Source organism: Patagioenas fasciata, chromosome 16 (assembly GCF_037038585.1).
Source record: "Patagioenas fasciata isolate bPatFas1 chromosome 16, bPatFas1.hap1, whole genome shotgun sequence".
Classification (NCBI taxonomy): Eukaryota; Metazoa; Chordata; class Aves; order Columbiformes; family Columbidae; genus Patagioenas; species Patagioenas fasciata.
Window position 1 is genome coordinate 236,085 of NC_092535.1, and position 24,589 is coordinate 260,673.

The window sequence follows — 24,589 nt, forward strand, 5'->3', positions numbered from 1 at the left end:
AAGGCATTTTTAGATGATTAGTATATACAAACTTACTTGTTAAGACCAGCTTCAAAAGGAGCTAATGTGGCAATCAGTTTTGGGGGCAGGTTGTGGGGAGAAGGAGATTTTCTCCAGGTGGATCTGAAGGCTTTAGTGTACTCCAGACCCTCCGCGCCAGAACCACAACTGCAGGCAAGAGAGGCAGCAAGAAAGTCTCGCGAACACGCGATCTCTCTGAGTTTAATGTGAGAGCAGTGTAAACTCAGAACTGCAGATAATCCATGGGGAAATCAGGGGGTTAGTGCTGAGAACTGATGGGGAATAACAACTGAAAGGGCTTTGGTTTTCCTGGGCCGGCGGGAGGTAGCTCGTGCTAGGAAGCCTGCCAGCTCCAAACTGATGCTGGGAGCTTTGTCTCCTTCGGATTGTAGGAACACACTTTGCAGTTCAACTGATCTGAGAGATTTTGATAGTAAAACCAGCTGTCTCGTTGCAATTATGTTTTTGTTCCATTGTCAAAATTTTGAGCTAAATCCATGAGTGGGCTGCAGCTTGTTCAAACCCTGAACTCAACACCCTTTGTGCTCCTTCAGCTTTTCCACTGCGGTCCATGGGATATCCCTTTCCTGAGGAAAGGGCTAGGTGTAATAAAAGACATCAGGGCAAGGACTTGTAGGTCTCCTCCATTGCATCCTCGGTACTGGAGAGACAGAACTGGAGAGCTGCGGTCTGCCTCAGACTGGCGAGAAGGGGGGAATAAAGAGGAAGAGCGGGGTGTGGAAATGAAACCCCCCAATGCTACTGTGGCCGGGCTGCATCCCCAGCTAGCAGGTACGCCGGTGGGACTGGGCAGCTGTGTGCTACCTGTGCCGTGTGTGGGGACGAGGCCGGCATGGGAAGGGTGAAGCTGTGTGCATGATGTACAGCACAAGGGATGCATGGAGGGTGCATGAGGTGGGAGGCCCCAACCCCATCTCCCCAGCATGAGCCCTCCAGAGGTGCGTGTTGCATCTCTTGGACGTGTGGAGGAGCAGATGATGTATCTGGCAGTGGAGACCGATGTCAGGCAGAGGCAGAAGTCCCCCTCGAGGTGCACACGCCAGAGAGACTGCCTCTGATTCTGTGCTGACACAGGAGATGAGGCAGCACCTCTGTATGGTCATAAATCCGTTCTGGTTCCCTTGAGGAGTTCAGAGCTAGAAGCAAGATCACCCAGAGGGCTTTCACCCTCCAGGGAGCCAGGAGCTGTGTGACGCTCTGCGTTTGCGAGTGCAGAGGGATGGCGCACAGGACTGAAGCTACTTCTGCAGGACCTACAGCTCTGTGGCACAGTGCGCATACCGAGCATCCACAAAAAGCCCTTCTTTTTAAATTTTTATTTTAAAATTGTCACTAGAGATCAGTAATACAAGGACTGTAGCGAGAATGATGATTTTCATGGAAGGAAAGCCTACAGATAAGGTAGTATTCAAGTGGTATTCAAGCTTCCAAGTTTTAAACCGCAAATCTTTTAAAAACTTGCAGCTATGCAAGCAAAAAGGGCGTGTTAGGAGATACCTGCTGTCAGTGGAAATACTGACTGGCTTTTGTCAGAAAACGCGGGGGAAGCAGCCGGGACAGCGCTCCTCCAGCCAAAACAGCGGCGGAGGGTCACCCGGGGCAGGTTTGTGACAATAGCAGAGGGGCTGCCAGGGCGTCCCCGCGCTCCGGCCGGGCCCCGCGGTGTGCGGGAGCCGCGGGAGGCTCCTCCTCCGCCCCGGCACCGCGCCGCGGGCAGCGCAGCCGTGCGGGCGCTGGGACACCTCCGAGGGCGCCCGCTGCGACACGCCGCGGCCCCACGCGTGCGGTAGGTGCAGCGCGGACCGGCCGCCCCCGACGGCGGCAGCGCGGGGAAAGCCCCGCGGTGCTGTCAGCGGCCGGAGGCGCGGGTGACGGGCTGCCGCGGGGGGCGGAGGGGCCGGGGAAGCAACAGGTCAGGGGAACCCATCAAAAACCCCCGCGCCGTCGCTCGTGCGCCGTGTGCCGACAGCCGCTCGAGCCCCGCGCCGCTCCGCGCCCCTGCGCAGCGCGCGAGCCCCGGCGGGAGCCGCGGCGGGGAGGGGGGTGGGCGCGCCTTGGGCGCAGCGCGGGGTGCGGAGCCGCCGCCCCACTCCGCTCCCTTCCGCGGGCATGCGCGCCTGCCTCGCACATGCTCACTGCGCCCGCAGCGGGCGCGCACACTCCGCAGCGCTGCGGCTCCGCGCTGCGCCTCCGGTGAGTACGGGCGGGGGAACGGCCGCGGAGCGGCTTCTCCGCGCGCACCGCTTCCCGCGGAGGAGGCGGGCGGCGGTGCGCTCCCGAGCGGGGCTTTGCGTGCCCGCCGGCTGTTCGAAGTGTGAAGCCGCCTCCGCGTGTTGCGCGCCGGCCGGTGCGCGGAGCGGCGCGGGGCGGGGGGCACGGCGGAGGGCGCTGCCGCGGAGCGAGGCGCTCGCCCCGAAACCCCTCGGGGAAGCGCGGTGAGCCGCCCTCCGCGGGCGCGGAATGGCGTTGGGCGCGGTGCGGTGCTTTCCGGGGCGTGAAGCGCGACAGCGCGTTGGGGTCCTGCCTGCGGGGTTGCGACCCGAAATTCAGAGATGGTTGATTGATGCGCAGCGTAGCGTTTGCTTTTACCTCAAGGCTGCTTTCGTTTAGTAATTATTTTAAAAACTGAAGCGTGCGTTAAAATAAATGCCCTTTTCCGCGGTTGTTCACACGAGGAAAACTCGTCCTGTGATTTATGCAGTTTAAGTAAACTTTTTTGAGTGCTAAATTATACTTAAGCCCAGTGAATGGCCTCTAAAGGAAATTATTGATGGTATACAGCTACTGTTTTTCAGACACTTCAAAACGTATATTCTGTTGTATAAAATTGTAATTGTTAAAATACACATGGTTTACTAAGAAACAGTTTATTGGTCTACATCAAATTTATCAACAGGAATTTGATTCAGCATAGTACCAAATTCACACATCCCTTAGCGCCGTTAAAGGCAATGGCAGGAATGGTTTATTGTTTAATCTTCTAAAGAACTTTACTAATTTACTGAGAATTTCTTATTTCTGCTATGCCATCCATAGAAGGGTTCCTTCCCCTCTCGCCCCCCAATATATTGAGAAACCATGTCTAAATTATTTCTACGTCTCTACATCTGTGTGTATTAGAGCAGTTTGGTCTCCAGAAGAATCGCATGTATTTAAACTCATCGTTCTGTGCCTGAACGAATGTTTCTTAGATAGTTTCACACATTTAGTGTTGCACTGGTTTGTGTTACTTGTCACTACGTACAGGACAAATTAATTTACATCATCCTTTTTGACATGAATTAACCATTTCTATTCTTAAACAAACTTAATTTTTATTTCTACTTTGAAATCCAAGGCATCATGTGGCTTCAAATGTTACACAGGCAAGTAGGTAGGACTTGCAGTACAAATATCTTGAAAATAATCAGTTTTGGAAACATTCCAGAAGCTTTTTCAGCGTGTTTTAAAAATTCACTTGAAATGACACCGTAGCTGATAACTTGACTCAATTATTCTAACTTGCATCTCTTCATGAAAAAAGAAAAACTCTGGATGTGTGGTGCAGAATTAAACTGTGAAGGTACTGAGTCAAATCGCCCGTGCAATTCAAGTGCCTCATCTGCTCCCCACCAGCAGGTCTGAACGTTTGGCTAAACAACAAGTGCTGCACTCTCTTAGGTTTAGGCTCATGGATTTGTTTTGCTTTGCTTTGTTTAGCCTGCTCCCCTCAGCTCGTTTTCTTTTCACATAATATGTAGACTTGATTCCCATGACTCTCTAATCTTATCACCATTATTTGGTTGAAATGTTCAGAATGGGCTCCTGTTTCAAATATCTCACAGCCTTGGCCGTCTTAAATTTCATTAGAGAAGCTTCATTAGGGAGAAATAAAAATGTTGATAATTCCCCCTCCAACAATAAGCCCCGTACTCAACTGCACAATGTGTATGGGTTCGCCTTTATTATACAAACTAATGAAATTTGGGTATTAATACAACGAACTTGATCTCAGTATATCATTTAAAGAATCTTGTGTGTTGCTGTGTTGTGCCTCTCTGGTCAATGTGCTAGATTTCCCTGAAAATGTACTAATTTCACTACTAATCCTACATAAACTAATTGCATGTTTAACTTCAAGCCTGGAAGGCATCACACGGAGGTCGGCGTGGCTGCGTTTGTGCGTCCGTGTGTGTACGTGCACACTGCTGACGAAGAAAACAATTAAAGCAGTTAGTAATTTTCTGCTGTCTTGCCGACTGTTATTTATGATGTGTAGTAGTAAAACAGCTATTCTGAAATCAGCTATAATTCTCCTCAGTAAGATTTGTTTCTTCTGTGCCAAATTTTGCAGTAACCAGATGTTTTTAAGGTGTCTTCAACTGGTGAACAAGCAAGAACAGTGCTGAAGACTAATTAGTCCTTATAGTAAATTCCTTCTGCAATAAATCCACAGGTTGTTAGACTTAATCTGTGGAAATGAATGTTAAGATTATTTGTGCAGTGAAAAATGCTTTTAAAATTTTGCAAAAACTATCAGAAGTTCTTAGCATGATAAGACAATATTTTGAATTAGTTTTGCCTGGCTGGAGTGACTTTTATTAGGGATGAACTGTTAAATGAAGTTGCAAATTCAAATCCTTTCCATAAACCACGGAACGCTGCAGTTTTAATATGAGGATTTTAAGTATATCCCATAAGTGGAGGGGTCATTCTGTAGATCAAATAGGGAAACCTTGTACTGCCGTTTCCAACGTGTAGTTACCATATGCATGTGCATTATTCACAGCAATAGCAATATAAACTTTATTAGCACATGGTGTAGTCTGCTGGGCAAACAATCAGGTTCTTTTCATTAAATGTCACGTTGTACTACACAGGACAGAAAAAATAGTTATACCAGTGGCTTAGTTCAGTAAAAAGTACAAGGGGGGGGGGCACGTCTACTAAAAAAGAAAAAAGCTTTACTACTCAAATGTCTTGGCACAATATCCAGTTCGATATGGACAGGTTGGACTCAGCAAATTTCCTTCCCTCCCATTACTGCAAAGCCAAAAATACTATCCCAGCTGGGACTGTTTGTTAAGAGGTCTCATCAGAAAACAATTGTTCATGGCAGTCTAATTCTTAAAACAATACTTCGCCTGTATTTGCAGATCTTAACTCAAGTAATGATGTTTAACAAACACCTTGTTTTAATCAGGTGAGGATAAGCCCCTCAATTAGGGTGTCAATAGTTGCTCATCTTGGCTGGGTGGTTCTGGGCCCCAGGTGCTGCGGTTCGGTGGGTCTGGTGCCACCGGAGTGCTGGGGCGGGAGTGGAGGGTGGGGGGCTCAGCAGTCAGCTGCAAAATGCGTTTTGATTAGGGCACACAAAACCTGATCCCATTTCCTCTTGGGCAAGCTCCTCAGCTGCTCTTGATTCACGGCTGCGAGAGGTGTGACAGGAAAACTGGATCCAAAATTGTAGTCCCTGCATCGATGGTTCCATGAAGTGCATCAGAGTGAATGTTAATTAAAAATAGTCAAAGCTCTTTTCACTCAGTCTTTCTGCTTGGATTTCAGTTACGTATTTGAATTATTTTGAAGATGTGGAAAATGAGAGGAGAAAGATTACGTGAACATAATCCTTCCCATTTAAAATAATTTGTCTGTAGCTGCTGAAGTCCTAGCATTAGGAGTCACATATAAACATGTTTATTTAACATCAGTGTTATCTGTTGGGTTGTACACGGTTCGTTAACATGGAGAGAATACTTTTTGTTTAATAGTGTGTGGGAGCTGCCAGAGGTCAGAAGAGGTTGTTTGCCTGAAGTCGAGATGGCATCTTAGCTTTGCTCTCATCCTGTTTGTCACCCTGCTCGCTCTGGGCAGCGCTTCATTAGCGCTGTGCTAAGGTATCTTCCCTCGCGTTGATGTACAGAGGCCCTGTGGAAAGGCAGGGGTTGCGGTAGGGTTCATCAGGAATTTTAAAGGAGGGGTTTTGTGGAGATGTTGGTTGGGGTTCAGTTAGAAAAAGCAGCCTGGAAAAGGAGGAGCAGCAGGGGAGAGGGGAGCCTGGGACGTTGTTGAGCTCCCCATGAAGTGGGTGGCTGTAAATCGTGATATTTTACAGAATTCGGGAGATGCAGACCTGACCCCGTGGGAAGTCCAGAGCGTTTTGTGTGCCACTGAGTAACATTGTGTCGCTGTTGGTGTGGCTGGGTCACAGTCAGACTGGAAACAGCTGTGCCTGGTGGTGATGCTGGGCTGGGGTCAGGAGGGGTGGCGCTTCTGCCGGCCAGGGCTGGGGCAGGAACACGGCCCCTGCCTCCTACAAAGCTGGTGGGTACCCTCCCTCCTCCTGTTCGCTAGAAATGTGCTTGGATGTTTGAAACAGTGTTGGCAACACTGGAAATCCATTGTATAGAAGTAACCATGGCCTCTAGTTTGATAAGGTTACTTTAAGTGTTTCGGTGTGATTAGGTTTACAACCGATAGTCGTGCACTGCGCACAGCATTGGGGGAGAGATGTGCATGTACACGTAGACATAATTTTCGTGTTTTGAGTTTCTTAAAAAAGTTTCTGAATGTTTCCGAAAGGTTGGTGAATTTCTCCAGCCCGACTTGGGTGGTGGGGCTGTTTGGTTTTGATTTTGCCTGGGAGGGAGAAGATGATTTAAACTTCCTTTAGAAGTTGTGATTTTTATCAAGGCAGAGCAACCCTGGTAGATCATAACCAAAAGTAGGATGAGCATTGCTGTAGAGATCAAAGTGGCTGTGGAAGATGCAAGGTGAATGAAGCGTACCGCAAATGTGCGGTTCTTACAAAGCAAAGCAGTAAAAATAGAAGAGACTTTTAAAACAATGCAGTGAACTTCTGTGTTGCTGATAACTTGTAACTGACGTACACCGAGGACCTGAACAGTGTTTTTTAAAAAGCCAGCAAAACAGCTATTTCTGAAAAATAGTAACTTCCGTCAGAAGGTTAGGAAGAGAACAAAAGTACGTGTTATGTAGGGGGGTGCAGGGGTTTTTTTGTTTGTATTATTTTCCACAAGTTCTTACTCTGTTCTGTATTTTTAAGAAATTATGTGGACAGCAATTTTGTTTCTTTACCAAGGCAGTGAAAACACCAAGAATCCTTTTTATAATTTGGAAAGAATGTCAAAAGAATGAAGTAGTTAAACCTAAGTGTATTAGATCATACGCCTTAAATGCATAAATAAGCATAACTGCAGTCACAGAAACCAATGTTAAAACCACCAGGAAAACTCACCCACAAGCCCTAATGACTTAAAGGGAATGACCTCAGCCATTGTGAAATTTGGGCCTGTTTGTCGACTGACACTTTCTTGCTGGGGCAGGGTGCGTGTTTTGCCGGGGTGGGGGATTTTGTTGTTTGCTGTGCGTTTTCTGTGTGTGCTGTTACTGCCAGGTTTGAACACAAGGAGTGAAAATGGGATTGAGGTTGGGAGAGCCTGGATGTGATTTGGGCCTCAGCAACTGGAAAGGCAGGTGAAGGGTTTGTACTGATGGACAGAGACTGGTAGAAACCGATTGAAGTTTGTTTTTCAGATGTTAGAGGCTTCCGTGATGATAGCCCATTTCAAACTTATTCCCAGCTGGTTTCCTCTTAAGGAAATGAAGGTTTAAAGTATTTGGTTACAAACCTGAGATTCCTTCATGTCCGTGTCCTTGCGCGAGTGCTGCGTGAAATGCCCGTGTCATCCATCCCCCTCTGCTTTTGGAGAGGAGGCTGATGCGCGGTAGAACCTCAGCTTGCCTTTGCTGCAACGCCACTCCGTAATTCAGGGAAATGGAAGTCTTGGATTATTTCAACAATAATAGACTTCTTCGGGAACGTTTTAAACTAAACCAGTGCTACAGACTGCAAGCCAAGCCGCTCTGCAGACAGGATTTCTCTTTGCTGTCCCTTCTGGGCAGTGGGCTCCTGCTTCTCTGGGTTGCAGTAATTAGAGAAGGCCCAGTTTGAATTGCCCCTTCTCAGATGTGCAGAAAGGTTTAAGAAAACTGGTGATTTTATGCTGTTTGGTGCCTAATTCTAGGTGTTCAGTCTCATAATGCAGAAATTCTCATTTGCTTTTGAGAAGGCAAACAGCCCAGCTAAATAGATAAATACTAATCCTAAACAGAGATTTAATACGAGTCGGCCCAGATAGTAACTCGTTAGCCCACAGAGAGCTGTGCTGGGAAGAGCTTCACAGAGCGAGTCAGCCGGAGCAGGAGACCTGGTGCTCCCAGGCAAAGACAAGAGGACGTGGGGGAAATGTCTAAATCTCAGCTAATGCCTTGGAAACTGGAAATACTTCACCCACAGGAAACAGTGAGGGGAGAGTGGGGCAGGCGTCTGCTTCGTTTGTTCGTTCGTTCGTGTGTTTGTTTGTTAGCAGGTTGAGCAAGCAAAGCAGCCGGGAGGCCGCGGTTGCTTACGGCGCGGGCTGGGCGCCGCGCGGGGGCTCACCCGCTGTCCCAGCCCCGAGCTCTGCATCCGTGCCAATCACATCTGTCGGTGACGCGTTCAATTCAGCTTCTTGTGGTGTGACTTTTCCTACAGTTCCTTTGAAATAACTTTGATCATTTTTGAATGTAGATCTGTATCATCACTTTGATTCCCCTTCCGACCGTTATTCGGCGACAAGTAACTATGTTTAGAGTTTAATTGTAAATATCTGATGATGTGATTATTCATGAAATACTTTCAGTAAATGTTCACAATGTGTGCTTCAGTTTTCTAAACCGAAGTGCTACTATGCAAATTTATTATTTTTGTCCCTATTTCTGTGCCTGAAACAACTTAAAATCTTGTTTAGAATTGAACAATACTTTTTATTTGAGAAAGATTGTTTTTCCACCCTTTAACAAACTAAAAAGCACCATTTTTTATGAAACGTGACAATTTTATAACTAAAACATTTGAATGTTATGTTGGCTGTGTCCAAATTTTCCTTTTATTTACTAGGCTAATTTTATTTTTTGAATTTATAAAACCTGGGGTTTGCTGGCGTCTGTTTGGTAAGTGCTGCATTGTGACCACTCCTGTTCTGGGATGCAGAGTTAGGGGCAAGTCCGCCTTGGTATTTGCAGCAACAGAACTTCTCTCCTTTCCTGCGTTCGTGGGCAAATGCGGGAGATCCAGGCCTGCAGCTCCGGTCACTCCACTGCAGTAAGGCTGCCCCGTTACGGGAGAGCAGTTTGAAATCATCTGTACTTGTTGCTCGAGTACCTTTTAAAAAACCCATCAGACCACCCGGTAGCCGCAGGCAGTGCCGGTCTGGCTGATTTCTGTAGCGCCGGAGCCGCGCAGGACAGGAGCGGCAGTCGCTGTCTTTCTCCGCGGTGCGCTCAGGCCTCGTCTGCAGCTGGCGAAGGCGTTCGGCACAGCTGGTGGGAGCTGGCGGGTCCGCAGGGTCCTGAGCGGGAGGAGCCAGCCCCTGCGGCAGCCGTGGACGTGGCCTCCTGCACCCAGAGACCTTTGCCGTGCTGTGACTCAGTGCTGGGCCTGACGTCCCCGCTGGCCTGATACTCTGAAGTGTGGTGGTGGCGTCAGGTCCATAGTAGGAAAGTAAGGCAGGCACTAATTTTCTGTTTATTTATTGAAATAAAATTGTCAAGGTTCTCATTCTGTTTAGCCTTAGTAGCCTCTTGTGTAAATACCTACGTTTGAGGAATCATGTTTTTAATAAAATTCAGCTCTCTCTGAATAAGAGGCGAGCTTGGGTCTCTGATCTAAAGTACGCAACCATTCAACACTGTTGTAGATGCGTGTAACCATGTGCGAGGCAATGTAAGATGTCAGCTGCATGAAAACTTCGACAGAGCTTTGCTGTCTCTCCTTAAAATGACTTTGCCCTCTTCAGTATCTCTGCACCTGAAAACTTGAAGTTGTTGTTCTAAAGAAGGCGTCTTCTGCCTGTTGCGTGCCATTCAGTTTTGGTTTCTGGCTTTCCTTCGTGAAGCCCGGTGCTGCTCCTCCCCCCAGCTCCCTGCCGCAAATCAGGATTATTCAATCACCACGGCGGGGGTTTAGCTGCGTCTGTGGTGAAGTGGGATGGTTACTTGACGATGCACAGAAGCATTGTGCCCTGGTTTAGGACAGGAAATGGAAAATGAATATTGTTTTGAACTTGAACTTTGTGAGCAGACAGAAAGTGATTGTGGGAGCTGGAGCTCCCCGGAGAGGCGGGGGAGGGATGCGCTGTGCTCGTGAGAAGCGCTGTGGGATCCTGAACGTCTGGTCGTGGTGTGCGCCTTGGGGGTGCATTTCTGCTGCTTAATTGATCTCTTGCCCCTCAGTTTTTCCTTCTCAAATAGAGGAAGAAACAATTGTGTGTAGGCTTCACGTACGGTATTTATTGACAGACACACTCCCGCCCTGCATTTGCTGGTGAGGCGTGACTTTAATTTCTGTCTTGGTCCTGGTGTTACTTTCACTTGTAAAACGAACTCTTTTCACTGCCTTGGTTACTTAATGGGCCTATTATGATATTGAAAATTGACTTAATTGATGATTAAGAACACATAATTATATGTGAAGCCATGTAATCAGAAGCCATAAGCCAGTTGTGTAGTATTTAGTATTAATTATAAAATATTGAAATTTTATCTGTCCGATAAAGTAGAAAACCCTGCTGAAGTGACACGAAGTCTACATGGTTGGGAAGTTAAAATTTTGAGTATCAACTTCTTAATCGTGTATTACCATTAAAATACTACTGCTGTCTAGCAACAGAAATTAAAGGCAGAGCTGTGCCTTCCTGCGGCGGCTGCTGCGCGAGCCCCCGACGGCAGCCGGCAGCGCGGGGCTCCCCTGCGGGCTGCCTGGAGCGGAACCCGAATCTGAAAGCACCGTTCGCTGTTAAGTTGCATAATTGGAGAAAGGAAAATTTTTTGTTTGCTTGTTTTGCTAACATTTTGAAGGTGATAACTTCTGGCTTTGGTAGGTACATGATTTTTTTATTTTCAGAAAGGAAAATTTCTTTATTTAAAAAATAACATTTAAAATGTTCAAGTAAAATTATATTAATTTTCAAAATAAAATTAAATACATCTTATTTATGGTCTTCGATTAAGTTCACAAGACTTTTAATCTTTCATTAACACAGCTGAGGACTTTTTAATTTGTGGTGAAGTTTTAAAGGTAGGAAAATTAAGTCACCTTAAAAGAAAATTCCGTGATGATTTATTGTAGCAGACTAGGCAAAATTCCTCTAGAGATTTTAATATCTTCCACCTGGTACAGAGAAGGAAATATCTTTAGCTGGTGAGTAATTTGTCACTGATACCCAGGGGTTCCTTCATTACAATGCGGAGATGTCAGGTTTAAGAGAACCGATCAGTGGAAGAGCTGAGTGCAGCTTCCTGTTGCCGACACTGACGAAAGGAGCACGAGTAAAGGTCTGGGCAGCAGCCGGAGCAGAGTGAAGGGAGGCTCCGAAGATACCGATCAGGGCAGAATGTTTGGGGGAGGATTTCTACCTGCGGGCGTCACTGGGATTCATTCAGTGGGATTCATTCAGTGGGATTCATTCGGGCGCGCTGGAGGAGGAAAGTCACTCATAGGGCTCCGGAGGGGGAGCTCTGACGTGCAGCAGCACCCGGGCGGGCGCTCAGCTCTGCGGGCGGCGGGGGCTCAGCTCTGCGGGCGGCGGGCGCTCAGCTCTGCGGGCGGCGGGCGCTCAGCTCTGCGGGCGGCGGGCGCTCAGCTCTGCGGGCGGCGGGCGCTCAGCTCTGCGGGCGGCGGGCGCTCAGCTCTGCGGGCGGCGGGCGCTCAGCTCTGCGGGCGGCGGGCGCTCAGCTCTGCGGGCACGGGCGCTCAGCTCTGCGGGCACGGGCGCTCAGCTCTGCGGGCGGCGGGCGCTCAGCTCTGCGGGCGCTCAGCTCTGCGGGCGCTCAGCTCTGCGGGCGGCGGGCGCTCAGCTCTGCGGGCGCTCAGCTCTGCGGGCACGGGCGCTCAGCTCTGCGGGCGCTCAGCTCTGCGGGCGGCGGGGGCTCAGCTCTGCGGGCGCTCAGCTCTGCGGGCGGCGGGGGCTCAGCTCTGCGGGCGCTCAGCTCTGCGGGCGGCGGGGGCTCAGCTCTGGGGGCTGTGGGCGCTCAGCTCTGCGGGCGCTCAGCTCTGCAGGTGCAGGCGCTCAGCTCTGCGGGCGGCACGTGCTGCGTCCTGGTCGTTGTTTGAGGAACACTGTTGTCAAAAAGAGAGCCACACTCTGCTTGCTGGTGGCTTTGATACTCTATAATGACGTTAAAAACCCGAGTTCAGGTGAAAATGCTGCTAGAGAATATCTCCAGCTGCTGACAGCTCGAACCTGACAACAAATCTCATGGTGTCTCTGCCACAAGTGTCTTTACAAGTCAGTTTTTCCCAGTGGAGAACTATTTCAGTGTCCAGACACTGGTGTAGTGTTATCGCTTTGCCCTTTTCTGCAATAACAGAGCTTTGACTTCATCCCTGTACCCCCAGTGCTGTGGTTTCACCACAGTTCAGCATCAGCAGGGAGAGCAGGAGCCGTCACAATAGCAGGAGAGAGTGGAATGAGGATTTTGGTCTCCCTTCTTTAGACCAAGTCTGCATTTGTGTCGTATGTGAGTAGACACAGGGAAATGTGAATATGATATTTGATAGAATTCGTCTGCTTATGACCAGCTTTAGGAGTGGAAGTAGGTGGCTGGAAATGCCAGCCAAGCGCTGCCTGTAGCAGCAGGGTGTCCGCAGGCAGCCTCTGTTGTCCCTTCGCTGGTGCAGGAGTTGCGCAGCCGGTCTGGTTCCCACTGCAGGAGCAGCCGGTCTGGTTCCCACTGCAGGAGCAGCCGGTCTGGTTCCCACTGCAGGAGCAGCCGGTCTGGTTCCCACTGCAGGAGCAGCCGGTCTGGTTCCCACTGCAGGAGCAGCCGGTCTGGTTCCCACTGCAGGAGCAGCCGGTCTGGTTCCCACTGCAGGAGCAGCCGGTCTGGTTCCCACTGCAGGAGCAGCCGGTCTGGTTCCCACTGCAGGAGCGCTGCTCTCCGGTGGAGCCGGTACCGCTGCCCCGTGCCCCCGCAGCACCAGCCTGGCTTCTTGAGAGCTTTCTGCTTTACCCTTCACCTGCTCTTTAGTACAACCCAAAAAGTCGCTCAGGAAGGAGGCTGGCAGTAGGTGTCTGTGGCAGAAGTAATGATTCAGTGTTAGGACAGCAGCAGTTTCAGAGATTTGGGGAGAAGTACTGAGTACTGCACCAAACAATGCACATGTTAGAAACAACATGTGCAGCAACTTTGTGGTGAAAGTGTTTATGTAGCTGGGGAAGCCCTGGCATGGCCGGGAAAGTCCTGACCCTGTTAGCACAGTTCTCTGTTTCTTGCTGGAGAGTAAGGTTTCCTCTCAGCTATTCTGCACTTGGAGAGAAGGAAGATTTTGTGTTCTGTCGGGAGCAGATTATTGGAAAGGAAGTTTAGTTGGTTTGCTATGTTTCTTTCAGTTTTAGTGTATTCTTCAGTCAGAACACTGAGGTGGGTAATGAACACTTTGATATGTGTCGTGGGTTGACCTCAGGTGGTGGCCGGACACCCACCCAGCTCCTCTCCCACTCCCCATCCTCAACAGGTTTGGGGGAGAAAATAAAATGAAAGAGCTTGTGTGTCAAGATAAAGGCAGAGAGATTGCTTGGGAGTTACCAGTACAGGCTGCTGTTCTGGTTTGGTGGTTGTTTGTGTGTGTGTGTGGTTTTTGTTTTGTTTTGTTTCCCAGAGTCGCTGAAAACCAAGCCCTGAATGTCACAGGGGTTCTTCTGTTGTTCCTCAGGTGGTCGATCTACTGCTGCCTCTGGAAGTGCAGTTTGGATTGTAATCCACAGATCAGATGTTAGTGGAGAGGAGATGGCTGGGATGTGAGTTGTGGAGGCGTTTTTCAGATGCTCCCCTGGCAGCAAACAGCGAAGTGCTTAGAAGATGCAGTATTATGTGTGCAAAAGGAAGACCACGGTTTAGTTACCAACATCTGACTACTTCAGCTCGTGGGTGAGCTGGATGTAGGTGATGCCTCGCCCTGGAGTTTTAGCCTAGAAGCTATGCAGCAGTTCTCTGTGCTTAAGTTTGAAGATTTCCAGGCTCATTTAAATGCTGTCAGCCAAGGCTTGTGTTCAGTCTTCAGCTTTTTTCACTTGAGTTAGGAAGGCCTGGAATAATCAGTCCTTGGAAAGGAAGCCGTGTTATCCCGACGTGAGTTTAAAGTAGCGTTTCTCCCAGATTGTAAATGTCCAAGATACACCACTCAGATTTGTTCTGCTGAATGTTAACTTACAAACGGTGAAGGTAAGTGACTGTAAAGTCAATGTTCATGTTTAATTAGTTGTATGCATGATTCATATGGTCTTTTTATTATCATTCCAGTTCCTTGCCAGCGTTTTCTCTCTATGCTGCCGTGAGTCTGTGTTGGGGCAGCGCTCGCGGAGTGGTGGCCGCCAGCTCCCGTCCTTCATGGGCATACCAAGTGCACTTTTCATCGGAGGATTTTGACTCTCTAGATGCTGACAAGTCAGATTTTTTTAAAATACAAAAGAGATAGGGTCCACTTGTCTTTAACAATGCGTGTAATCTCAGAAGAGTAAAACCCTATTCTTATCCCTTAAAAAAGCTCTTCAGAAAAAGAATCGCATGGAAGAAAGAACCTGCCAGGCTTCTTTCTGCGTAAAAACGCTTACAAGAGCCTTGTAGCCAGCCACTGTATTCACTGATACGAAACACCAGTGAGCAATCTCTCACCAATTACTAAATACTATTTAATTTTCTAGATACCTTGTAGAGCTTTTGGGTTCTTTGTTTCACTGCAGTAGCTGGCTGCCAGGGTGTATGCATGACAAGAAGTAAACCCCAAAGTAGTTTGATTGCCTTGCAAACAGGACAGTGCTGCGAATACCTAAAGTGGATGTCAAGTAAGAACTGCTGGCGCAAAGTCTGCACTTGAGCGTAGTTTATGGGTTAGGTGAGGGGGACATAGTCATCAAACCCTTGTTAAATTAATCTGTTTGTCAGTGAACATTAATATAGTAAAAGCAATGCCAACTTCAACATGTATTGGAGTATTTAATTGTAATCCCGTGTTTACAGGGAAGAACACGTAGCTGTCACCTAAGAAGTGCAGTAAATTTGGGCAGACTGTCTTACGTGGCACTAGAACTGCAGTCACCCTGTGAGCAGAGGGACCCTCCCTACAACAGTCCCGGTGGTAGATTTCAGGTATGGTTTCAAGAGTGGATTAAGCTGAGAGCTGTGTTGACATCAGAAGTGGCCTCCTTAGCGTGGCTGCGTGTTCCTGTCTCCTCCCCTGTGTTGTTGCTATCAGACATGCTACACATTGAACCAACTCACTGATGCAGCTGAGAAGACAACCAGAGAAGTCAGTTTGCTGGTCTGGCTGTAGCCAGACTTGTGTGGTTGGGGGAGCGTGCGGGAGCTCGTGGCCGCGCTGGGGACAGGACAGGGTCGCGTCTTGGCTCGGAAGTAAGGTCTTTGAAGTTTTGCTGCCGTTGTAAGCTAATCGGATTCCTGAGATAGATGGCGTTACAGTCTTCCTATTTAACTTCCAGGCAACATTATGGGAAGGAAGTCAATTTGCAAGGTATAATCAACTTAATTGTTGAGGATTAATCAGACTGATGCTTTAGTTCAGGCATTTTTTCATGTTCTGTCTTTTTATTAATGCATCTCATATATAAAATTCTGTCCTTTACCTGGCTTGGACTTCCAGCAGCACGGGCCGAGCGCTGTCCTGCTCCTTCACCTGGGTCCCGAGGGCACTTCTGGGTAGGTATTATTGAAATGTGCATCGTCAGCACATTCCAGAGGAGGTTCAGAGGAGGGTGAGAAGCGTACTGCTATTTTCTTGTAGGAAAGAAAGAAAGAAATGGTTGTGTATTGAGTGAAGAGAGCGCTCGCCCCAGTTAGAGGGACAGGATGCCTTCCTGCGGTCGCAGGCTGCGTGTGGCAGCCCCGCTGGACAGCACTAACACGCTGACCCTGATTGCATTCCTGTTTTGCTATGCTGCCAGAAGTGACTTGCCCAAAACCTAACACCGTGTTAGCAGGACAGCGATGAGAGTCAAGAATCCTTCATTTCCGGGTTTCTGACGTCATTGGCTCTGTAAAGACCTCACTGAACTGAGCTATAGAAATCCAAACTTTTTGCTTGCGATCTTTACAATTTGGAAATTGTATTTTAAAGTAGCATTAGCTCTCCCTTGAAGTGGGGTTGGTATGACTGACTGACTAGCTGTTTTAACTACTGAGTGGATGTTACATTCAGACAAAAAACCTTCTCCCTGACAAAAGCGTATTATATCTTGGCTCTTAGTACTAACCAGCTCAACTTTAATTTCACAGCTGGCTGCCAACAGCTGCCTTACTAAGGCATAGTGTTCATAATAAATGAAATTTCATGAAAGAAGAAAAATGAAAACTTTGTTCCAGCTGGATAGAAAAGGCAGTTGGAGCATTTCTATCTGCGTATAAAGCTGCCATCCACATAAACATTTCAAATTACTTTTTCATTTTTAATAATCAGGATCAGAGCTTTTTTTAGTACTGAGGCAAATGCAAGGTATTAGAAACGTACAATTTCATTCAAAGTCCATTAGTTGTTGAATTCTGTCCAAAGTTAAGCATTTGAAGTGTTTTGGGAGAGACTCACCTTTTAGTTTCAGGTTTTTGACAGCCCGGTTGGGTGGAAGCCCCGAGCTGTGCCGACCGCTCTGGCCGCGCGTGGTGGCGCTGGGAGGGACGCGGGTCGCACCGGCTGCTCCGGAGCTGCTGCTGGGTGTTGTTGAGAGCCCCGCAGCTGATGAGCCCTCCCAGACTGCCAACAGGGATCTCGGTTAAATTATCACACAGCCTTGCTGCACATGGAAGAGATTAATTCTTACAGCCACAAACAGAATGAGTGCTTTGTACTTAGTATCATAATGTAAGTTCATGTTGAAATACAGTGCCAGTAACCAAGTCCTTCACCAATAAATTCACAGTTCTAATAACTGTGTGTTTTACAGCATCCTGATCCCAAAGGATCAAAGAAACATTGATTTATTTAGCTTTGGGTCCCACTCCCCGTTGTTCTCGCTCCTTCCCCTTGCTCCCCATGAGCTTGAAAGAGCTGTACGTGGGATGAAACCCAACTGTTGTTGTGCAGGGCACAGCAGGGAGAGACACTCTGCACAACCACAGAAAAGGACATTTTAGCTGGTAGAAATGACAGGAAGTGTTGTGGGCAGACAGAACACAAACACGAGAGCCTGCTTTGGCCAAGAGTCGATAGCAACCTAACTGCTGTAAAGTTTTTTATTAACAGTAAAGGGATTAAAAGTTAAAAATGCAACATCTGAAATTACGCTGCGCCTGTGGCATACAGCTTTGCTGCTCTATAGAAGAGTTCCTTGAAGACAGCACTGATCTTTCCAAAACCTGGCTGAGGATGTGGCACTATTAGCGCAAGACAGTGAAGCTGAGAAGTGTCGAAATGAGTGGCTGATGGAGCGGGGATGCAGTAGAAGTGCCAGCAGCAGAAACCTTTGTCCATTACCTAGGAAAAGGTGAATGATGGTCACAAGGAGCGTTACTGTCCTGTAGCTGAGCTATTGGTAACATGATAGTGTCTCCAGACCTCTGTAAACGTCCCTTGGCCAGCAGCAAGCGCTGCTGACATGGGTAATGTCTCTTGTAAGCACCCCCTGGGGGCTGTTAGGGTTCATACCCCAAGGGTTTGCAGAGTTGCAGAGCTGGTTGATGCTCCTGGTCAAAAGGCCAACCCGAAACAGGAAGGTTTCTGAAAATTTGTCTTGACAAAACTATTTAGTAAGCATTACTGAAATTACTTTAGGAGAAGGTGGTTTATGGTCCAGACAGTACTTGGTCCCAGCCCCACTCTGCACGGAGGTGTAACCGAAGTGCTTCTTGCCTCACAGTGCTTCTTTCTCATGACCAGAGAAAAACGTGTGGAAAACCAGCATGGAACAGGATGCAAATTGCTATGCCCAGGTCATTATATTTTTATGAAGTAAACCGAATGTTGGGGTTTGCCTCTGAATTATACAGCTCAGTATAAAGCTCAATAATTCCTAATGGCTGAGCATTCTATTATTTCTGAGCCTAGAAATCCTGTTTCTGACTGGAAAAAAAAAAAAAGAAGAACCTGGGGCTCAGTAGCTGCGACTCGCACTGTGTCAGATGGGTTTCAATCCTGTCTTAGCCCGGTGCAATTAAATAGTGTTATTTGTTGTATTGAGTCTATCAGAACTGGCAATTGGTCAGGGAAAAAAGAAACAGATACACTGACCAAAATCCCTGTTAGCAATTGGAGAGAATCCTGTTCTGGCGTAATTGCTGCCGCAGGGTGTTTCTGGTGCTGAGGTGCAGCCGTCCCGAGCTGGGCTTTGCTTGTTCACTGCCGCCTGCGCTCTGCCGGGGCTGCGAGGACTTGGGGCAGCAGGTGGTGTGGGGAGAGTGAGAAAGGTGACGTGTTTCTGTGGTCAAGAGCATGTTCCTTTGTTTCTTGTTGTGTTTTTTGGCTTCTTTTTTAAAGCAAAGGTCCAAAAATATGTGCTGCAAAAGCATCGTTACGTTGTGGCTTTGTAGATGGAGATGGCAGAATTGCGTGTGTGTGTCTGTTCCTATATAGAGAATGTATGTTGGAAATATTTAAAAATGAGAATGATTGAATATCTAAAACTGTCCCTAACTCCTACATCTAAGATATAGTGCAAACTTTCTTTGGACATTTGATCTATACTGTTCGTAGGTCTTTTATATACACAGAGGGATTTACTGCTTTGTAATCAAGCTGCTGAAGGAAAACGTTGTCCTTTTATTCACTAGGGATGACTGTAATAAATTAAAATGGTTTCCCATTAGCCTTCCCTACTTTGTTGAACCTCCTAAAATTACTTTGGACTTTGCCCTTTTCTGACCCCTCACCCTTGCTCAAACGCGCCCGCTGCCCGGGCGCAGCAGCGCTGATCCCAGCCCGAACGTCTGCGGCTGGAGCTGCAGTTCATCTCGCGCTGGGAGCAGAACACCAAGATGGGGCTCCTTTGGAGTTAAAAGAAATCTGTAGTAGTTTTAAAAGCCTGATGCACGGCCTAACTTGCAGGGGATCTCTGCGTCATAGATTGCTGTTGGAGTTCAGAACTGATTGTAGCTTGGTTGCATGCATGTTTTCCAGCGAGATGGTGTGCATGCAGATGAAGACAGGTTGGTTTGGTTTTAGGTTGTGTGGGGTTTTGTTTGGTTTTGGGTTTGGTTGGTTTGTTTGTTTTAACTGCTCCTGTGAGGTTTCTGTGGCAAATAATGGCTTTACCAGCTTGTGGACAGAACTGTAGGGTTGAAACAACCACATCTCTGAGGTTTGTCTGAGCACAGAAGTGCATTTAACAAGTATATGTAAAGTTCTCTCTTTCTCCTGCCTGTTAAACGCAACCAGAATTACACTGATTGACAAAGCGGGTTCAAAACTACTATTCTGTCAAAGGTACAACTCTCGTTTTGTAACTGATAGTGCCGTAGTCTTAAATACATACACATTAATCAGTTGTGCTAAAGTAAAAAGAAAGCCATGACAGTAATTGGTGTATATATATATGCATATGTATATATACAGTTCAATTCTAGATTGTTTAGTTATTCTAGATTTTTAGTTATGATGTGAATGGAAGGGCTGGATATCTTACTGAGTTTCCAAATCTTGTGTCCTCCTGCCTGTTACTTCTCTTTGTATTCAGGTTTTATATTTCTCACTGGCTTGGAACAGTAACTTGGAGGTGACGTGGGATGGTCTCAGTGCAGGGTCGTAATCTGGAGAGCCTCAGAGAAGATGCTGCACTTGTAACAGTGCAGAGAAATACATGGCATCAGATGGGATTCTTTGAAATATTTCAGTGAAGTTAATGTGCATGAGGAATGGATAGAGGAACAGTGATAAGACTGAGAAGGTTTTTTAACAATATAAAAATCACGTGTTTACACGTAGAAGCCTGAGCAGGTTGACTTATTTCTGTGCCAGGAAAGCACGGATGGCAGGCCCAGCGTGATCCCGTGTTTGAGGCACACAGGGTGGTTCAAACGTCGGACTTTGGAGGCACCGCTGCTGGGAAGTCCCTCCAGTCAACCTTGGGCATGCGAACACTGTTGGATGGCGTGCTTATTAATGCTTACAAATTAGTGGCTTCTTTTATAGACAGAGAAACCGGATAGAGCTCCAACGATGTCTCAGCACACCCGTATTGCAGACAAGTGAACGCAGCAGGGAGAGGGGTACCCGCACCCCTCGGAAACACAGCACGGTTCTTGGGAGGGCAGCAAGTGAAAAACAAACTCAAATGGCGTTCAGTAAAGGTATCTTGCAGTAGCCCGGTTTTTTAGGAATGAGTAGCTCATGCCAGTCCATATGATTCAGGGAATGTTCCAAAACTGTCTTACAAATCCCTGCTATTCCAATTTTGAAATATTTTTGTTAAAAGGCCTTGCTTGTCAGAACACCAAAAGCAGCCAGAGGTTTCTTGGCTGGTCAGAGTGAAGATCTCACATCTTAAATATTTTCAGCTATCTATGATTATTCCACATAGGTAAAAATAACTGGTAGTCTGCATATATTCAAATAAACACAAGGAAAGCACAAGCTGACTGCAGATGTTGCTGGAAGAAGAAACACATATCCTGTATGCCATCGATCAAGGTCATCAAATCATAACTGAGGGCAGTTTGGTATCACTTTTCTGGCCAAGGATGCTGGGACTAGGGCAATTTGGGGTTATGCTATGGGCTTCGGGTGCATTGTACGGCCCAAGAAATGTGAAAAACTACTGACGTTTCTGAGACTATTTGAGGAATCTCTGCTCATGTATCTCGGGCTACTGGGGTGCCGAGGGCAGTACTGTGAGCAGCTGAGAAAAGGAAACATGTTCCCTAGTTTTACAATTGCTGGTGCGCACTTGCGTCCTGGGAGGAGAGCAAACCAAGCAAAGCGTTTGCCCAGTGAGGCTTGTCTCTGTTCCAAAGCAAACTTTTGGCTTTTTGCATATGAAAGTATGCAAGAATTCATAATCTGCCCCTCTGTATTATTTGTGTGTGTACATAACCTGCAATTCGTTAAAGAAATCCTTCCTGCAGCTTTCTTGCACTGTCTGGGAGCAATGCAGAGATGAGAATGGTCTCAGCAATTGCAGGAGGTTTCATATAAACCTGCCAACTGGAAAGAGCTTATTGCTCGTGAGAGAGTGATCTCTGACGTTTAATAAATCATCAGCAGTACTGACATGCTGTTTGGAGATTCGTATCATTAACAGATTAATCATGTTCAGGAACGCTCCCGTAGCAGCGTTGGATGAGATGCTGTGCAATGCCTTTCTGCCAAATAAACTGCAGAGAGGGGCCTGGAGGGCGGGAGGTGGAGAGGGGAAGCCAGGCTCAGCTTTCCTGTTAGCTCAGTGTTGTCCTAGATAGCAGTCTTTAAAAATATTCAAGCAAAATGACAGTGAAAAGCTGCTTAGCCGCTTGATTTATGCTATTGGCAGGATATGAGGAAAGAGCGATTTCTGGTTCCATCCTCACAGGAAGCGTCCACAAAAGTTTGGTTGCTGCCTTCCGAGTCTGTGACACCTCCGGCGTCCCCCAGCGCGGGAGCGCCAGCGCCCGTCGGGCTGCTCTGGTGTAAGGGGCAGCGGGGGTGGCGGGAGGTGCAGTGTTTTCGTGGACCACAGGAAAAACCCTCTTGTGCAGTGAGAACTGAGCCTGAAAGCCCACCTGAGCACTTCTGTCGAAAACAACAGAGCTCTCCTTGGCATGAACTCAGGGTTGTGGTGTGGCTGAGGGTGATTTTGCCAGCCTTTCTAGAATTTAATTTATGCACTCAGTTATTCATAGATTGAGGCGGTGTTCATGTAACTCTGTTTTTCCTTTGAATTCATCGAGCATCAGTTTTGAATTCTAAACCCAATTAGTAGTGTTTCCAATACATTGCACTCTTGAATGGGTACTTACATTTAAGTTTCCGTACAGCTAAGGATAATATTTATATCACTGCTTCTCTGATGTTATCTCCTCTTCCCTTTAGAAAATACACATAAACATTTACCACGAAAGAAAAAACAGTGTTGGACTATTAGATCACAACGATTTTCAGTTGCTGGGTGTTGCCTGCAGATCCAGTGCCATAGCAATGCAGAAGACCAACAGAACCGTTCTGTATCTAGATATTTGATGAACTGACTTGTATGTAGCCTTCATTTGGCTTTTTTCTTTGCCTACAGTTTCATTTTAACCAAAACTGAATGCTTCCAATGAGAAGAAATACAACTAACTTCAGCACCCTGGAGTCAGGAGAGTGTATTTCAGGTGTTGCTGTACATTACATTAGTCCAGCTCATTTTGTGTTCTGGTGTAGGTCAGATAACTACAGTTAATGACTAAAGCCACGGGATAAATCTGCTGTGTTTCAAGGCAGCTGTGAGACTGGTGTTCTTGGTTCTTCTGCTGTGCCAGTGGATGCCAGCGAGTTCCACATTTAAATGCTTTTTAATGCTTTGTACAGCACTGGACACACTTTACAGAGCTGGGTTGGAGATGTGCTGTATTGTGCCTAACAAACTAGTCTTCAAAATATCCATGATCGGCAGTTTGTATGGAAAAATGTGTGCTCAGCTTTGAGAAAAACCTCAACTCTTACAGCTCTGTTTCGGGCTGTTGCTTTTAAAACTTAAGGTGCTTTTAAACCTTAAGGTGCGTGTACGTGCTTTTTGAAGTATTTGTCCCACCGATTTACTGGCAAAGTGGTATTAATACAGGCCAAGAAAAAAGTTCCCTTTTTCGGTTGGACATGAACCTTTTCCCCAACAAGGCAGAAGCTCGAGTTCCCGTGGCAGAGGGAAATAGATGGGGTGTGGTTCTGGCAGGAACTTGTTTCGTTTGTTTATAAACTGCACTGAAAGTTTTGTGGTGTGGGTTGTGCTGCCGCTGTTTGGTTGGGTTGGTTTGTTTCTAAGCCAGGGCACAGAAGGGAGCAGGGGTTGTTTTTCACTAGTACTCCATAGCGTTTTGAAGGATGTTCCTTGCACCCATGTCCCAGGAGCCTTTTTTACCTTTATGTCACGCGTCCATCTGTTTTCGTGTTATTTTCTCACTGATTTTTGTCTCTCTTAGCTTCTGTCCTACTGGCACGTGCACATACACACGCAGGCAGTAGTTCCTGGACCAGTTTTAGAGGGAGAAGTTGTGGTACCGGCTGGGATCTTTGTTGCACCCGTTTACTCTATGATATCTATTGCTGAAAATGCACCCTGTTAACTTTTAGGAGCTACGTTAGCAGTGAAAGATATGTGATTTTAAGATGTTAGATGAGCATCAATGCCAGTTTGTGAAGAAAAGCTAAACTAAGCAAAGCTGGTTCTCTTAATTGTGGCGTTTCAATTGCATGCTTGAATTTCCAGCTGAACTGGGTAAATCCACTTGCTGGGCTCCTCCAGGATCAAAATCCCACCAGCAGGCACACAGGCGCTCTTTGTGCTGACAGCCTGTAAAACCAGCAGCTGTCCAGGGCTTAGCAGGTTGGTCACGCCTGATGTGAACCGGGCAGGACGTGCTAACAGAGGATGCACAACATGCCTGGCACCTATTGCTCGAGGGCAGGAACAGGCCAACTGGGGTGGCGTGGCTGGGCTAGAAGAGCTACATAGCCAGATGCCAAGTGAAGGGAGAAATTAGCCATGCAAAAGTTGACTGTAGAAAGAGTAGAGATATTATGTGGTCTGGGAGAAAACAGGAACGTGAGATTTATGCTTCCGTAGTGACAACTGCAGGCAGTGTCTGCTCTCTGCATTGGCAGAAGAGAAGAGAAAGGTTGTGAATTAATAAGAAAAAGTAAAAAATACGCATGTTTCATCACATTTTTAGTAGGTGTGAGGTTGCTTTTTGCATTCGATTGTTTTCTCCCTCACACCCGAGCGCAGCACAGTATCTTCATGGGTTTGAGCTCCGTGTGCTCAGGCGTGGAAAAATGCGGTAATCGCTACTTTACAGAGCAGGGAAATAGAGGCAAGCGGATTAAATATGAGTTGGCCTTGTAAAATACTCTGGTGACGGGAAACCTGTGGCTGACAGAGAACTGAATCCAAGTCTCCCGAATGAGAGCCCTGGCCACTGGACTGTGGCACCAAATTTGCCATTAATGACAATCCTACTTGAGAAAAAAAGTCATTTTTTTCGTCGTTGCAGCTGTGTTGGTGTCAGTATTGAAGATGGCTCCCCACTTAGCAGTTCAGGGCAATTCATACAGTACTGCTGTAAAACTGTAATTTGTCTGAGCTCAGACGCCTTTACTCCAACTCTTGTTTTCTCCTGTACATGGGCTAGTAAAAAAAACCCTGAAATTAGGCCTACCCTCCTTTTTCCTAGTTCCTCACTGGAGTTACCAGGATCGCTTTTTTGGGAAGAGGGAGAGAAGGTGAGCTGCTGTATTTCCTTTGGAGGCCAAGTCTTGCATTCAGGCATTCTGCACAGTTGGGTTTGGGGGTTTGGGTTGTGGTGTGTTGGTGTTTCTTAGCTTATTGCTGCAAAC

At 47.2% G+C, this 24,589-nt stretch overlaps 1 protein-coding gene across 11 annotated transcripts in view; it reads left to right on the forward strand.

The window, feature by feature from the left end:
- Positions 1 to 666: 666 nt before the first annotated feature.
- EYA2 (EYA transcriptional coactivator and phosphatase 2) overlaps positions 667 to 24,589 on the forward strand; it is a 90,910-nt gene continuing 66,987 nt past the window's right edge. For 5 of the 11 annotated variants that reach the window (XM_065850057.2, XM_065850052.2, XM_065850054.2 and 2 more), the window contains exon 1: positions 2,128 to 2,235. In XM_065850057.2, coding sequence (XP_065706129.1) covers positions 2,171 to 2,235 — 65 coding nt within the window. In that variant the 5' untranslated portion in view covers positions 2,128 to 2,170. Of the gene's footprint in view, positions 814 to 1,160; positions 1,444 to 1,577; positions 1,646 to 1,745; positions 1,829 to 2,127; positions 2,236 to 15,095; positions 15,232 to 15,779; positions 15,799 to 24,589 lie in introns of those variants that run through there. The other 6 variants (XM_071815427.1, XM_071815426.1, XM_071815430.1 and 3 more) reach the window with 6 other exon arrangements.